Source organism: Oncorhynchus clarkii, chromosome 33 (assembly GCF_045791955.1).
Source record: "Oncorhynchus clarkii lewisi isolate Uvic-CL-2024 chromosome 33, UVic_Ocla_1.0, whole genome shotgun sequence".
Taxonomy (NCBI): Eukaryota; Metazoa; Chordata; class Actinopteri; order Salmoniformes; family Salmonidae; genus Oncorhynchus; species Oncorhynchus clarkii.
In genome coordinates this window covers 7,891,947-7,906,636 of record NC_092179.1, presented here as the reverse complement: position 1 = coordinate 7,906,636, position 14,690 = coordinate 7,891,947, and the positions used below count along the sequence as shown (strand labels likewise).

Here is a 14,690-nt window from a genome sequence, read left to right as displayed (position 1 = left end):
ACTGAGCAGATGATGACTACAGTATGATGTTTCTTCTCAGCGATGATTGAGTTGGACGGGGATGAAGTGAGGATCTCGTCGAAGGGAAGATATGCAGAGAGGGACATTGTTCAGGTACACCATGTTCCTTCTGTCTGTTCCACTGCTAGGCTGCAGGATACATTGAGTCAAATAGGTTTTGGGAGCATTAGCATTAGCCTCACAAACAAAAACAAGCTGTCTGCAACCATCGAGCTGCTATTGTACAAAGGACTTTATAAAATGCATTTGATTGATTGCATAGCACAGAACAGTCAGGGCCATGGACAGATGCTACAACATACTACTTATATGCACATAATGATGATAAATGAACTAGTAGTAGAATCTAGGAACTAGAAGTACTAGAAAACAACATATTGGGAGGGAAATCACAGGTGGGATTCAACTGAATCATCCATAAAACCAAAATGGATATTTACACAGATAGTAGTGCTCGTACATTAGAGTTTAACAGCATGTTAACATCTGTGTTATGGCTCCTGGCCCTGGTTCCATTGGACAGACAGACATCTGGTCTGAGTTCAGATCATTCCCACCTGCTCTGCCCTCCCTCATCAGGCCAGATGGACAGAGAACCCACAGAGGCCCCAGGCCTAATCTCAGTTAACCCAGAAGTAAAATCTTGCATAATTTGGTTAGCTGCTTGATTAACTTTTGAGTTTATATGTGTTAGAAATTGAGAGTTCAGGGCCTCCCGAGGGCACAGTGGTCTAAGGCATTGCAGGGCTAGCTGTGCCACTAGAGGTCCTAGTTCGAGTCCAGGCTCTGTCACAGTCAGCCACAGCCGGGAGACCCATGGGGCGGCGCTCAATTGGCCCAGCGTCGTCCGGGTTAGGGGAGGGTTTGGCCGGCAGGGATGTTTTTGTCCTGTCGTGCACTAGCGTCTTCTGTTTTGGGCCGGGCGCAACGCACACTGGCGCAGGTCGCCAGATATAGATGGTTTCCTCCAACACATTGGTGCGACTGGCTTCCAGGTTAAGCGTGCAGTGTGTTAAGAAGCAGTGCGGCTTGGCAGGGTCGCGTTTCAGAGGACGCCGGCTCTCGACCTTCGCCTCTCCCGAGTCCATATGGGAGTTGCAGCGATGGGACAAGACTGAAACTACCAATTGGATAACATGAAAATTGGGGAGACAAATGGGGTAAAAACATGTGTATTTATTTTAATGAACATAAGATTCAACAACTGAGACATAAACTGAACAAGTTCCACAGACATGTGACTAACAGAAATGGAATAATGTGTCCTTGAACAAAAGGTGGGTCAAAATCAAAGGTAACAGTCAGTATCGGGTGTGGCCACTAGCTGCATTAAGTACGGCAGTGAATCTCCTCCTCATGGACTTCACCAGATTTGACAGTTCTTGCTATGAGATGTTACCCCACTCTTCCACCAAGGCACCTGCAAGTTCCCGGACATTTCTGGGGGCAATGCCCTAGCCCTCACCCTCCGATCCAACAGGTCCCAGACGTGCTCAATGGAATTGAGATCCGGGCTCTTCACTGGCCATGGCAGAACACTGACAATCCTGTCTTGCAGAAAATCACAGAACAAGCAGTATGGCTGGTGGCATTGTCATGCTGGAGGGTCATGTCAGGATGAGCCTGCAGGAAGGGTACCACATGAGGGAGGAGGATGTGTTCCGTGTAACGCACAGCCTTGAGATTGCCTGCAATGATGACAAGCTCAGTCCGATGATGCTGTGACACACCGTCCCAGACCATGACGGACCCACCACCTCCAAAATCGATCCCACTCCAGAGTACAGGCCTTGTTGTTACGCTCATTCCTTCAGTGATAAACGAGAATCCAACCATCACCCCTGGAGAGACAAAACTGTGACTTGTCAGTGAAGAGCACTTTTTGCCAGTCCTGTCTGGTCCAGTGACGGTGGGTTTGTGCCCATAGCCAACATTGTTGCCGGTGATGTCTGGTGAGGACCTGCCTTAAAACAGGCCTACAAGCCCTCAGTCCAGCCTCTCTCAGCCTATTGCGGACAATCTGAGCACTGATGGAGGGATTGCGCATTCCTGCTGTAACTCGGGCAGTTGTTGTTGCCATCCTTTACCTGTCCCTTAGGTGTGATGTTCGGATGTACCAATTCTGTGCAGGTGTTACACGTGGTCTACCACTGCGAGGATGATCAACTGTCCGTCCTGTCTCCTTGTAGTGCTGTCTTAGGTGTCTCACAGTATGGACATTGCAATGTATTGCCCTGGCCACATCTGTAGTCCTCATGCCTCCTTGCAGCATGCCTAAGGCACATTCACGCAGATGAGCAGGGACCCTGGGCATCTTTCTTTTGGTGTTTTTCAGAGTCAGTAGAAAGGCCTCTTTAGTGTCCTAAGTTTTCATAACTGTGACGTTAATTGCCTACCGTCTGTAAGCTGTTAGTGTCTTAACGACTGTTCCACAGGAGCATGTTCATTAATTGTTTATGGTTCATTGAACAAGCATGGGAAACGGTGTTTAAACACTTTACAATTAAGGTCTGTGAAGTTATTTGAATTTTTACAAATTAACTTTGAAAGACAGGGTCCTCAACTTTTTTGTTGAGTTTATATAAAAATAGAGATTTCTGGCAAAATCGAAGTCTCCACCCTCGCAAAAGGAAACTCTCAGCCAAAGCCCCTGTTCATATATATATATATATATATATATATATATATATATATATATATATATATATATATATATATATATATATATATATATGCACGCACGCACGCACACACACACACTAGGAGGTCCGTTCTGCTCTTCCCTAGCTCACTCACTCATCACTATCTGTCAGTCTGGACAGTTAGCTGTCTCTACACACATGCAGAGAAAGGCAGGACCCCTATGAAAGAGTTCTGGGATAAAACTGGCCCTGCCCCCATCCTCATTAGATCAGATATGAAAGAGACTGAGCGCTCGCTAGCAATGCACTGTACATCGAAAGACTTTGATAGCTGATTGGCTAGGACAATTTCACCTCGCTCTGAACTTGCCTCACTCTGAACTCACCTCGCTCTGAACTGTTATGAATAAATTCATGCTTTACTTTTTGTACTGTGGGTCCAAAAAGTCTCAACTTAAGTTTTCAAAGATCTTTGGAAGTGTTATTTACACATAATGGCCTAACACCTACTATATATTGCCTATACTTTTATTTTAGTTCATATTTAGTATATATTATAGTATATTTCTCCAACCCCATTTCTTCTCTCTGCCTGTTTTCCAGTAAGGATTCAACGTTTAGTAGCTAAACACCTGTATATTGACTAGACTATAACTAATTCCAGCCCTGTTTTGTCTTTCTCTTGTCTTACAGTTTGTCCCATTCAGAGACTACACCGACCGGACAGGGAACCACATCCTGAGTATGGCCCGTCTAGCCAAGGATGTCCTGGCTGAGATCCCTGACCAGTTCCTCTCGTACATGAGGATCAGAGGCATCAAGCCCTCGCCCGCACCCCCTCCATACACCCCCCCAGGACACCCCCTGCAGACGCAGATCTGAAGGGTGCGGAGATGCCCTCTGGTCCTGAACAAAACCTATTCAAATATGTATTTGTCTCTCTCCTCTCTGCATCACTCGCTCAGTGATAGGAGAGGCCTTCTTGGCTTTCTCGCTCTCTCTCTCATTGCACTAATGGAGGCTGACTGACTGGCAGGGTTCTAGAAGTTTTTACTTAGCGGTTCTAAAGGGTTCTACTTTGGAACGGGCGGATGGAGTCAACAGGGGCATGTTTACTTTCATTGTCAAACGTTCCTCTGTCTGGACTTCGTGTATATCGGCCAATGGAGACACTCTCTGGGACACACCCGGGAAGATGGACATAGTCTGGTCTTTCCAACTCACCTGGCAAGGAATTAAGGATTTAAGGAAAGAATGAAAGGAAGAAGGATGACAGGAGGATAGGAAGGAAGTTCCTGGGGACTGGCCTTTTTAGGAGCAGAGTGGTGAAAGGGTTCTATAGTCTGGATGTGGTATCACTTGACTGATGTAAATAACTGGAAATATATTTCTATCTCTCTCTACTCTGTCTCTCTATTCTTCCAACTCTCACTCAATGTTTACAGTACATGTTAATGATAATGATTTTTACCATTGGACGCTTGTATAATATACAGTACCAGTCAAAAGTTTGGACACATCTACTCATTCAAGGGTTTTTCTTTATTTTGACTATTTTCTACATTGTAGAATAATAGTGAAGATGTCAAAACAATGAAATACACATATGGAATCATGTAGTAACCAAAAAAGTTTAAACAAATCAAAATATATTTGAGATTCTTCAAAGTAGCCAACCTTTTCCTTGATGGCAGCTTTGCACACTCTTGGCATTCTCTAAACCAGCTTCATTTGTTGGCTGCTTTTCCTTCACTCTGCGGTCCAACTCATCCCAAACCATCTCAATTATGTTGAGGCTGGGTGATTGTGGAGGCCAGATCATCTGATGCAGCACTCCATCAGTCTCCTTATTGGTCAAATAACCGTTACATAGCCTGTCGGTGTGTTGGGTCATTGTCCTGTTGAAAAACAAATGATAGTCCCACTAAGCGCAAACCAGATGGGATGGAGTATCGCTGCAGAATGCTGTGGTAGCCATGCTGTTTAAGTGTGCCTTGAATTCCAAACAAATCACTGACAGTGTCACCAGTAAAGCACCATCACAGCATATCCTCCACGCTTCATATTGGGAACCAAACATGCGGAGGTCCTCCATTCACCTACTCTGCGTCTCACAAAGACACAGCGGTTGGAACTAAAAATCTCCCATTTGGACTCATCAGACCAAAGGACAGATTTCCACGGGTCTAATGTCCATTGCTCATGTTTTTTTTGCCCAAGCAAGTCTTCTTATTATTGGTGTCCTTTAGTAATGGTTTCTTTGCAGCAATTCAACCATGAAGGCCTGATTCATGCTGTGTCCTCTGAACAGTTGATGTGTCTGTTACTTGAACTCTGTGAAGCATTTATTTGGGATGCAATATCTGAGGCTGGCAACTAATGAACTTATCTGGGTCTTCCTTTCCTGTGGCGGTCCTCATGAGAGCCAGTTTCATCATGGCGCTTGATGGTTTTTGTGACTGCATTTGAAGAAACTTTCAAAGTTCTTGAAATGTTCCTGTATTGACTGACCTTAATTTCTTAAAGTAATGATGGACTGTGGTTTCTCTTAGCTTATTTGAGCTGGGCTTGGTGTTTCACCCAATAGGGCTACCACACCTACCTTGTAACAACACAACTGATTGGCTCAAGTGCATTAAGATGGAAAGAAATTCCACAAATTAACAAGGCACACCTGTTAATTGAAATGCATTCCAGGTGACTACCTCATGAAGCTGGTTGAGAGAATGCCAAGAGTGAGCAAAGCTGTCATCAAGGCAAAGGGTGGCTACTTTGAAGAATCTCAAATATAAAATATATTGTGGCAATTTGTTTAAACTTTTTTGGGTTACTACATGATTCCATATGTGTTATCTCATAGTTTTGATGTCTTCACTATTATTCTACAATTTAGAAAATAGTAAAAATAAAGGAAAACCCTTGAACGAGTAGGTGTGTCCAAACTTTTGACTGATACTGTACATACTTCTTTCAGTTTGGAACTTTGGAATATCAATCAATATTCTCTCTCTTTATCTCTCAGCGGGTTGTCTTTGCCAGGGGAGTCAGGTTGAGCTTGCAACAGTGCAGGTCCAAGTAGCCACTGTACTATACAATGTTGTCCCTTTGCATGAGTGTAGCGTCAGAGCATGCATTGTGGTCCTACACTTCCCTGCCTGTCACTGCTCTCAGGCTTTGGGGTTAAATGTTTGTTGTTGAAGCGCATTCTGCTCCTTTCTAAACTGCCTTGGCGATAGGGTGCCCATGCCAGCCACGCTGCGAGTGCCCACGGGTTTTCTCACTGTGCCGAGAACAACAGTGACTCAACCAACATCATATTCTCTTCCAAATCCATTTAAATAACAACAGATGCTCTCAGATCCAGTTTGAGACAACAGCAGAAACCCAGTAGTCAAAAACAGTTACAAAAATGATTTCCTTCTGTTCGGTTCTTGTTCTTTTGTATTATTATTATTATTATTATTATTATTATTATTATTATTATTATTACATTTGTCATTTAGACTTACAGGAGCAGGTCGGGTTAAGTGCCTTGCTCAAGGGCACTTGGGCAGATTTTTTTCTTCTCAACTAGTCGGCTCGGGAATTCGAACCAGCCACCTTTCAATTACTGACCCCAACACTCTTAACCACTTGGTTATTGCCTTGGAAGTTGATATTCTTAAGTAGATTGTTTTAAGTTGCCTTGTTAAGGTAACTTTATTGTTTTGAGTTGTGCCAATCATTATGTCATATTATTTATTTGTTATAGTGTTAAGCCCCGAGTGTGTTGGCCGTAGATGATGGTGTCTGGCGGTTGTCATGACAACTTGTTCTTCCTAAATGTAATTCTCATCCAATAATCCCAATTAACAATGCCCACTGAGGGCTAGGAGTTTTACCTCACCGAGGAAAAACTCCTGGCCCGTAGCCATTATACCCAGTCAACCCACTCTTACTTCTTACAGCCGGGGTATCCTCTTCAATCTGCTGTCTTAATGGGCTTGGAGTTTATATCAACTGCCTTTTTAATTATTAATAATATGAATCATTATTATCATAATATAGCTATTAGCTACTGCTTGTATGGAGGTGGTGTGTAATTGATAACTTGATTGGTTACATGTCAATATCCCTTATCAAACTAACAGACATTCCAACACTACATCTATGTATTTTCATGTGTGTGCCACTGTCGGTCTGTTGCCATATCATTACTGATAGGCCGATGCCCTTTGCCACAATTCAACCACATAACAACTCCTCTCTTTTCTGTGTCATTCCTCCTCTTGTTTCACTGCAGCTCAGTGGACGCAGCCTTACAGATTACAATCGACTGTGTTTTAATGCTTTAAATAGGATCGACTCCAAGCCAATAATATTTGGCATAGCAGTAAGAGGGGGGTGAGAGAGGGGGATACAGCCCAGTGGGTTATGTCATTGGAGGGTCGTTCCATGTCATTTCGTTGTTCTATGTCAATGTTAAAGGGATAGTTTGCCCAAATTACAAAATTACATATTGGTTTCCTGAAAGCAGTCTATGGACAAAAGTACGAACCATTCTTTGGTTTTGTTTACTTGGCCACTGTTTTTTGAATTCTAACTTTTAGCATTTGTCACACAATTCAATGCAAGTCAATGGTACCTATATTAGAATTTTCATTGCTTCATATGCAAATCCTCTCAAGTAACATACTTGATTTTAGCATGAAGTGTGAAAATGCCACTATGTGTCCTCTTTCTGGTGTCTTTTTGAGGTGGAACGACCCGGGTCAGAGGTAGACAACCAGGTCAACCCGCTGATTTAGTCAGAGGAGTACAGGCATTTAGTGCTACATGCCTGAGTCGACACAGTGCCACACCTATACAGGGAGATGTTGGCTAGCCTAGAGAGAGAATAACCTCACACGGTATATTCAACATGGCAGTCTGCCGTTTTAACCCACGTACTTTACACAACATATATTTGATGAGAATCTCTGCCTTGTTTTAAAACATTTTTTTTAAAGACATACAGCAGACACAAACTGTCTTTCCAACCTTTCTTGTCTCTCTCACAACTTTCAGTAATGTCTTCTTTCATCGTGTTTTTCTCACACATTTGAAAGCCTTCCATAATTTCCTCCTCTGCATCTGCAGTTGTGGCTTGTCTTGAGTCTTTGTATCATAAGAAACCTTAGCGAAATCCATATAGTGCAGCCAAATCCATATGAGGCACCGCATGGCTCGTCAAAAGAAATGCACTATGTGGGGAATAGCTAGTGTGTTATTTGAAACCCAGCTTGTCTGTGCTGCAGTCTTCCACTGGGCTTGTAGCAGAGCAGGAGGTATCATTAGGACTTTGGGTCACAGTCTAGAGCTAGTTATAGGCTCCCATTAACCACCCACAGGCTACTGACACAGTGTGGACACACACACACACACACACGTGTGCCCGTGCATACACACACACACACGACCACGCAGACACACATACAGCTGAGATCATGTTCACCATCAAGGACTACTGACGTTGTCATTTTTTGCGCTTTTATCTTTTTACACTACTGTGGAAAGGATCATTCTTTTCTTTCACTGCTTTGCTAGTGCCACAACACTTGCCATCTGCTTGCCAAGCCGTGTGTGTGTGTGTGTGTACGTGTGTGTACGTGTGTGTGTGTGTACGTGTGTGTGTGTGTGTGTGTGTGTGTGTGCCGCCAGAGTTTTTAATAGAGCATGTGAGTTCACACACGTGATCTTTGTTTACTAAAGATATCCAAGATATCCGTGCACTATGTTTGCATGTACAGTTTTACATGAGATGCACCAGTTCTTTTGTTGTAATTGAGTGTTTTGGAAAAAGAACATCTATGAAAATAACTATACAAAATGGCCTTAAAAAAATTCACTGATTTCTTGGAATTTGTGCGATGCCTTCAGATATTGACTTGTTCTCTCTTTTTGTGTCCGTGTACAATGTTTTCTTTGCATAACTTCATTTATGGGGAAAACAAGTTTAGGACTCCGTGGTCAATCAGATGAAAGCCTGACTGAAGTTCTGATTGTCTGGTAATCCATATTATAGATGACTATTTCTGAATCAAACTACTGATTTTTAAATAAAGATTCTTACTTAACACTAACTTTCTGCTGAAGTGATTTTTCTTTGCATTACTTTCTCAACATTTTTACAGAAAAGGAGAGGAGAGTTCTCAATAGATCACTCCAGCCTTCCTCTTCTCCTCCTGGCTTCCAACAGTCTCATTCTCAACCCATTAGGGGTAATGTCTGTTTTGTGTGTTGGTTTGACGTTCTAATTGCAGAAGGAGAATATAGCCTGTTGACCACCTGGCAAGTAATTATTACACTTGGCAGAGGATTTGGGAGGCTGAGGTCCTGAACAGGGACAAAGGATCATAGAGAGTTTGGACACATATAATTAACCCCTAGCATCCTCATAACACTCTAAATAATCTTGTTCATCTTTATAGTGCACGAAGGAACATGAGCGAATGCAACTTCCTGGTCCATGAACTTTGCATATTGCTAAATAAATAAATAACTAAGAAAACCATCTGTGGGTGGCAAGTATAATGAATACAAATATAAACACAACATGTAAAGTATTGGTCTCATGTGTCATGAGCTAAAATAAAATATCCCAGAAATGTTCCATATGCACAAAAAGCGTATTTCTCAAAAATGCACAAATTTGTTTACATCCCTGCATTTCTCCTTTGTCAAGATAATCCATCCATCTGAGAGGTGTGGCATATCAAGAAGCTGATTAAACAGCATGATCATTACAAAGGTGCGCCTTGCGCTGGGGACAATAAAAGGTCACTCTAAAATGTGCAGTTTTGTCACACAACACAATGCCACAGATGTCTAAAGTTTTGAGGGAGTGTGCAATTGGCAGGAATGTACACCAGAGCTGTTGCCAGAAAATTAAATGTCAATTTCTGTACCATAAGCCACCTCCAATGTCGTTTTAGGTAATTTGGCAGTACGTCCAGCTGGCCTCACAACCGCAGACCATGTGTAACCACGCCAGCCCAGGACCTCCACATCTGGCTTCTTCACCTGTGGCATCGGCTGAGACCAGCCACCCGGACAGCTGATGAAACAGAGCGTTTCCACAACTGAAGAATATCTGCACAAACTGTCAGAAATCGTCTCGGGGAAGCTCATCTGCGTGCTCGTTGTCCTTACCAGGGTCTTGACCTGACTGAAGTTGGTAAATGCTCACCTTTGATTGCCACTGGCACACTGGAGAAGTGTGCTCTTCACGGAACGTGGTGGCAGTTTCGGTTATGGGAAGGCATAAGCTACGGACAACAAACATAATTGCATTTTATCAATGGCAATTTGAATGCACCGTGAGATACGAGATCCTGAGGCCCGTTGTCGTGCAATTCATCTGCCGCCATCACCTCATGTTTCAGCTTGAAAATGCACAGCCCCATGCTGCAAGGATATGTACACAATTCCTGGAAGATGAAAATGGCCTGCATACCCACCATACATGTCACCCAATGAGCAATGCTCTGGATCGACATGTATGACAAAGTGTTCCAGTTCCCTCCTTTGCACAGCCATTGTCTGGGTGGCAGGGTAGCCTAGTGGTTAGAGTGTTGGACTAGTAACCGGAAGGTTGCAAGTTCAAACCCCCGAGCTGACAAGGTAGAGCTCGTTAACCACCCACAGGCTACTGACACAGTGTGGTCTACAAATCTGTCGTTCTGCCCCTGAACAGGCAGTTAACCCACTGTTCCTAGGCCGTCATTGAAAATAAGAATTTGTTCTTAACTGACTTGCCTAGTGAAATAAAGGTTTTTTTTAAAAATGTATTGAAGAGGAGTGGGACAACATTCCACCGGCCACAATCAACAACCTGATCAACTCTGTGCGAAGAAAATGTGTCGCGCTGCATGAGGCAACTACTTTGCAGACAGAGTTCAGTGTGTCAAATCGGAGGGCATGTTGTCCGGACCTCTGGTAGTCTCTATGGGGGTACCACAGGGTTCAATTCTCGGGCTGACTCTTTTCTCTGTATATCAATGATGTCGCTCTTGCTGCGGGCGATTCCCTGATCCACCTCTACGCAGACGCCACCATTCTGTATACTTCTGGACCTTCCTTCTGGACCTTCCTTCCTTGGACACTGCGTTAACTCCTCCAAACGAGCTTCAATGCCATACAACACTCCTTCCGTGGCCTCCAACTGCATTTAAACACTAGTAAAACCAAATGCATGCTTTTCAACTGTTCGATGCCCGCACCCACCCGCCCGACTAGCATCACCACCCTGGATGGTTCCGACCTAGAATATGTGGACAACTATAAATACCTAGGTGTCTGGCTAGACTAAACTCTCCTTCCAGACTCACATTAAACATCTCCAATCCAAAATCAAATCTAGAATTGGCTTTCTATTTCGCAAACAAAGCCTCCTTCTTCACTCACGCCTCCAAACTTACCATCGTAAAACTGACTATCCTACCGATCCTCGACTTCGGCGATGTCATCTACAAAGTAGCTTCCAACACTACTCAGCAAACTGGATGCAGTCTATCACAGTGCCATCAGATTTGTTACCAAATCACCTTATACCACACACCACTGCGACCTGTATGCTCTAGTCGGCTGGCCCTCGCTACATATTCGTCGCCAGACCCACTGGCTCCAGGTCATCTAAGTCTATGCTAGGTAAAGCTCCGCCTTATCTCAGCTCACTGGTCACGATAACAACACCCATCCGTAGCACACGTTCCAGCAGGTATATATCACTTATCATCCCCAAAGCCAACACCTAATTTGGCCGCCTTTCCTTCCAGTTCTCTGCTGCCACGAATTGCAAAAATAGCTGAAGTTGGAGACTTATTTCCCTCACCAACTTTAAACATCAACTATCTGAGCAGCTAACGATCGCTGCAGCTGTACATAGTCCATCTGTAAATAGCCCACCCAATCTACCTACCTCATCCCCATACTGTTTTTATTTTAATTTACTTTTCTGCTCTTTTGCACACCAGTATCTCTACTTGCACATCATCATCTGCTCATTTATCACTCCAGTGTTAATCTGCTAAATTGTAATTTCACTCCTATGTCCTATTTATTGCCTACCTCCTCATGCCTTTTGCACACCTTATATATACTTTCTTTTTTTCTACTGTGTCATTGACTTGTTTATTGTGTTACTGGCTTGTTTATTGTTTACTCCATGTGTAACTCTGTGTTGTCTGTGTCACACTGCTTTGCTTTATCTTGGCCAGGTAGCAGTTGCAAATGAGAACTTGTTCTCAACTTAGCCTACCTGGTTAAATAAAGGTGAAATAAAAATGTACTCAGTATTTTTGTTCAGTGTTTGAGATGAGCTATTTGCATACTTTGATGCGCCCATACTCCTACTCATGTGACCTTTGAATTTGTGGTGGGTTATATCACTGGCTAGATCAGTGGTCACCAACCTTCGAGATCAGTTTCTGAGTCAAAATGCAAGCAGAGATCTACTGCGTTGTTATTTTCAGACCGTTCTGAAATTGTACTTAAACATTTTAGGTATCTGATCACACAGGTATAGATAGTTTGTTGTGTTACGTGGGAGGCACAGCTGAATGAGCATAATCATTTGCTTTTGATTTGTTACTGGACTAATGGCCTGCATCTGATGGTCAGCCGAAGAGGAGAGCGGGATCAGCTGTAAGGGGTGCTGGGAATTATTTGTTGGAGTGGAGGAGGGTCCCTTTTTTTGTTGCTGCCCGAGCTAAGTAACATCAGTCTGCTAATACAGGACTAGTAAAGGCCCAGTGCGCTACGTTTGTGATTTTCTTTTCAATGTTTTATTTTTTTCAGATCATTCGGTGCTGCACCACCCCTACTTCCCGCGGCTATGGCCGCAAATAACAACAATGCAAGCTTATCAAAACACTTTGTTATACTATAGTAGGGAGAACCCACATTTTATTGCTTATAAAACTGTTGAACAAAGTGTTGACAGTACTGGATGACAACTTAAACATGAACTTACACATAAAAAACAGCAGCTTTCTCCTATATTCGTTGAGTCTCTCTCTAGTCATGGTTTTAAACATTTCTAAATCTCACAATGTCAACTTTTTCTGTGTGTTCGAGGCTTCTCTTTTCTGGTGTGAGAAACACGAGAAATCACTGTGCGAACACGGCCATCAGAGCTATCTGATTGTCCCGCGGGGAGGCCAATGATTTGCTCTGTGGGCCTGCCAAATTCTACTTTCAGACACATACAATTGTTCAAAATGGGAACACTTTGCCTTCCAAGTGCTAGGGTTGCTGAATCAAATGCACCTACCGCCAACAGCTCAAACCTTATTTTAAATTTTTTTATAGAAAAAAAAAAATAGAAACGGAAGGCTTTATTTAAAAACATTTTTTACGGAGATGTTTGGTGATCGACTAGGAATGCTATCGACCAGTCGGTGACCACTGGTCTAGATGCTTACATGCAACACGTACGCGTTAACACGTCGGAGCAAAATCGTAATATATATATATATATTTTTAAACCTTGTTGAAAACCTTTTTAATATGTTTTCAATGCCACCCACGACTAATTAGCTCTATTTCTTGAAGCTCCCACTCATTATAACCTTTCAATCTGTTCACATGGATACTCATCTCTCCAACATGTTTTTGGTCCATCCTAAGTGTTCTCGTTTGAAGTAAGTATATGGCTGCCTGTATAAATGCAGCCAAAAAGATTCTCTCACACACACACACACACACACACACACAGAGCTTTAGCCAATTAGAGCTAACAGAGAGTCACACTCAGCATGTATCTGTAATATTGTTTTTGAGTAGTTGAACAGTAAAGCTGCAGCATGGAGTGTCTTCTCGTTAATTAGAGGACTCAACAGACTCCGGCATGGCAATTCACTTTTGATGATAAACTGTGGTGCATTTAATGAAGTCAACAGCTAGAGAAGACACTCTTAATATAGGATACCCTGCGTGCTGCGTTCTTTATTACGGGATGCAACTTTTCCATGTCACGAAGACGGCATTGAACTTGGACATTTTCATGAGACGTTTATTTTTGCCTTGACAGTGTTTGTGATTTAGCTCAACTAACTCAACTAATTTGTTATGAGTACTATCAAATTGTATTTGTCACATTGGTTGAATACAACAGTTAGACCTTACAGTAAAATGCTTACTTAACCAACAACGCAGTTAAGAAAATATCCCTAAAAAAGTAAGAGATAAGAATAACAAACAGCTAAAGAGCAGCAGTAAATAAGCATAGCGGGGCAATATACAGGGGGTAGCGGTACAGAGTCAATATGTCTATGTAGGTAGAGTTATTAAAATGGCTAGGTGCATAGGTAATAACGCAGAGTAGCAGCGGGGTGGGGGCATTGCAAATAGTCTGGGTAGCCATTTGATTAGCTGTTCAGGAGTCTTATGGCTTGGGGGTAGAAGCTGTTTAGAAACCTCTTGGACCTAGACTTGGTGCTTTGGTAACGCTTGCCGTGATATAGCAGAGAGAACAGTCTATGACTAGGGTAGCTGGAGTCTTTGACCAATTTTAGGGCCTTCCTCTGACACTGCCTGGTATAGAGGTCCTGGATGGCAGGTAGCTTGGACCCGGCGATGTACTGGGACGTACGCACTACCCTCTGTAGTGCCTTGCGGTCGGAGGCCGAGCAGTTGCCATACCAGACAGTGATGCTACCCGTCAGGATGCTCTCGATGGTGCAGCTGTAAAACCTTTTGAGAATCAGAAGACCCATGCCAAATCTTTTCAGTCTCCTGAGGGGGAATAGGTTTTGCCGTGCCCTCTTCATGACTGTCTTGGTGTGTTTGGACCATGTTAGTTTGTTGGTGATGTTGACGCCAAGGAACTTGAAGCTCTCAACCTGCTCCACTACAGCCCTGTCGATGGGAATGGGGGCTTGCTCAGTCCTCCTCTTCCTGTAGTCCACAATCATCTCCTTTGTCTTGATCACATTTAGGGAGAGGTTGTTGTCCTTGCACCATACGGTCAGGTTTCTGACCTCCACCCTATAGGCTGTCTCATCGTTG

General features: G+C 43.2%; 1 protein-coding gene across 2 annotated transcripts in view; it reads left to right on the top strand.

Annotated features, from left to right (window-relative positions):
* LOC139392515 (copine-8) overlaps window positions 1-4,187 on the top strand; it is a 129,265-nt gene extending 125,078 nt beyond the window's left edge. For both annotated transcript variants that reach the window (XM_071140538.1, XM_071140539.1), the window contains 2 exons: window positions 41-114; window positions 3,357-4,187. In XM_071140538.1, the coding sequence (XP_070996639.1) occupies window positions 41-114; window positions 3,357-3,545 (263 nt within the window). In that variant the 3' untranslated portion in view covers window positions 3,546-4,187. The remainder of the gene's footprint in view (window positions 1-40; window positions 115-3,356) is intronic.
* The last annotated feature ends 10,503 nt before the right edge of the window (window positions 4,188-14,690 follow it).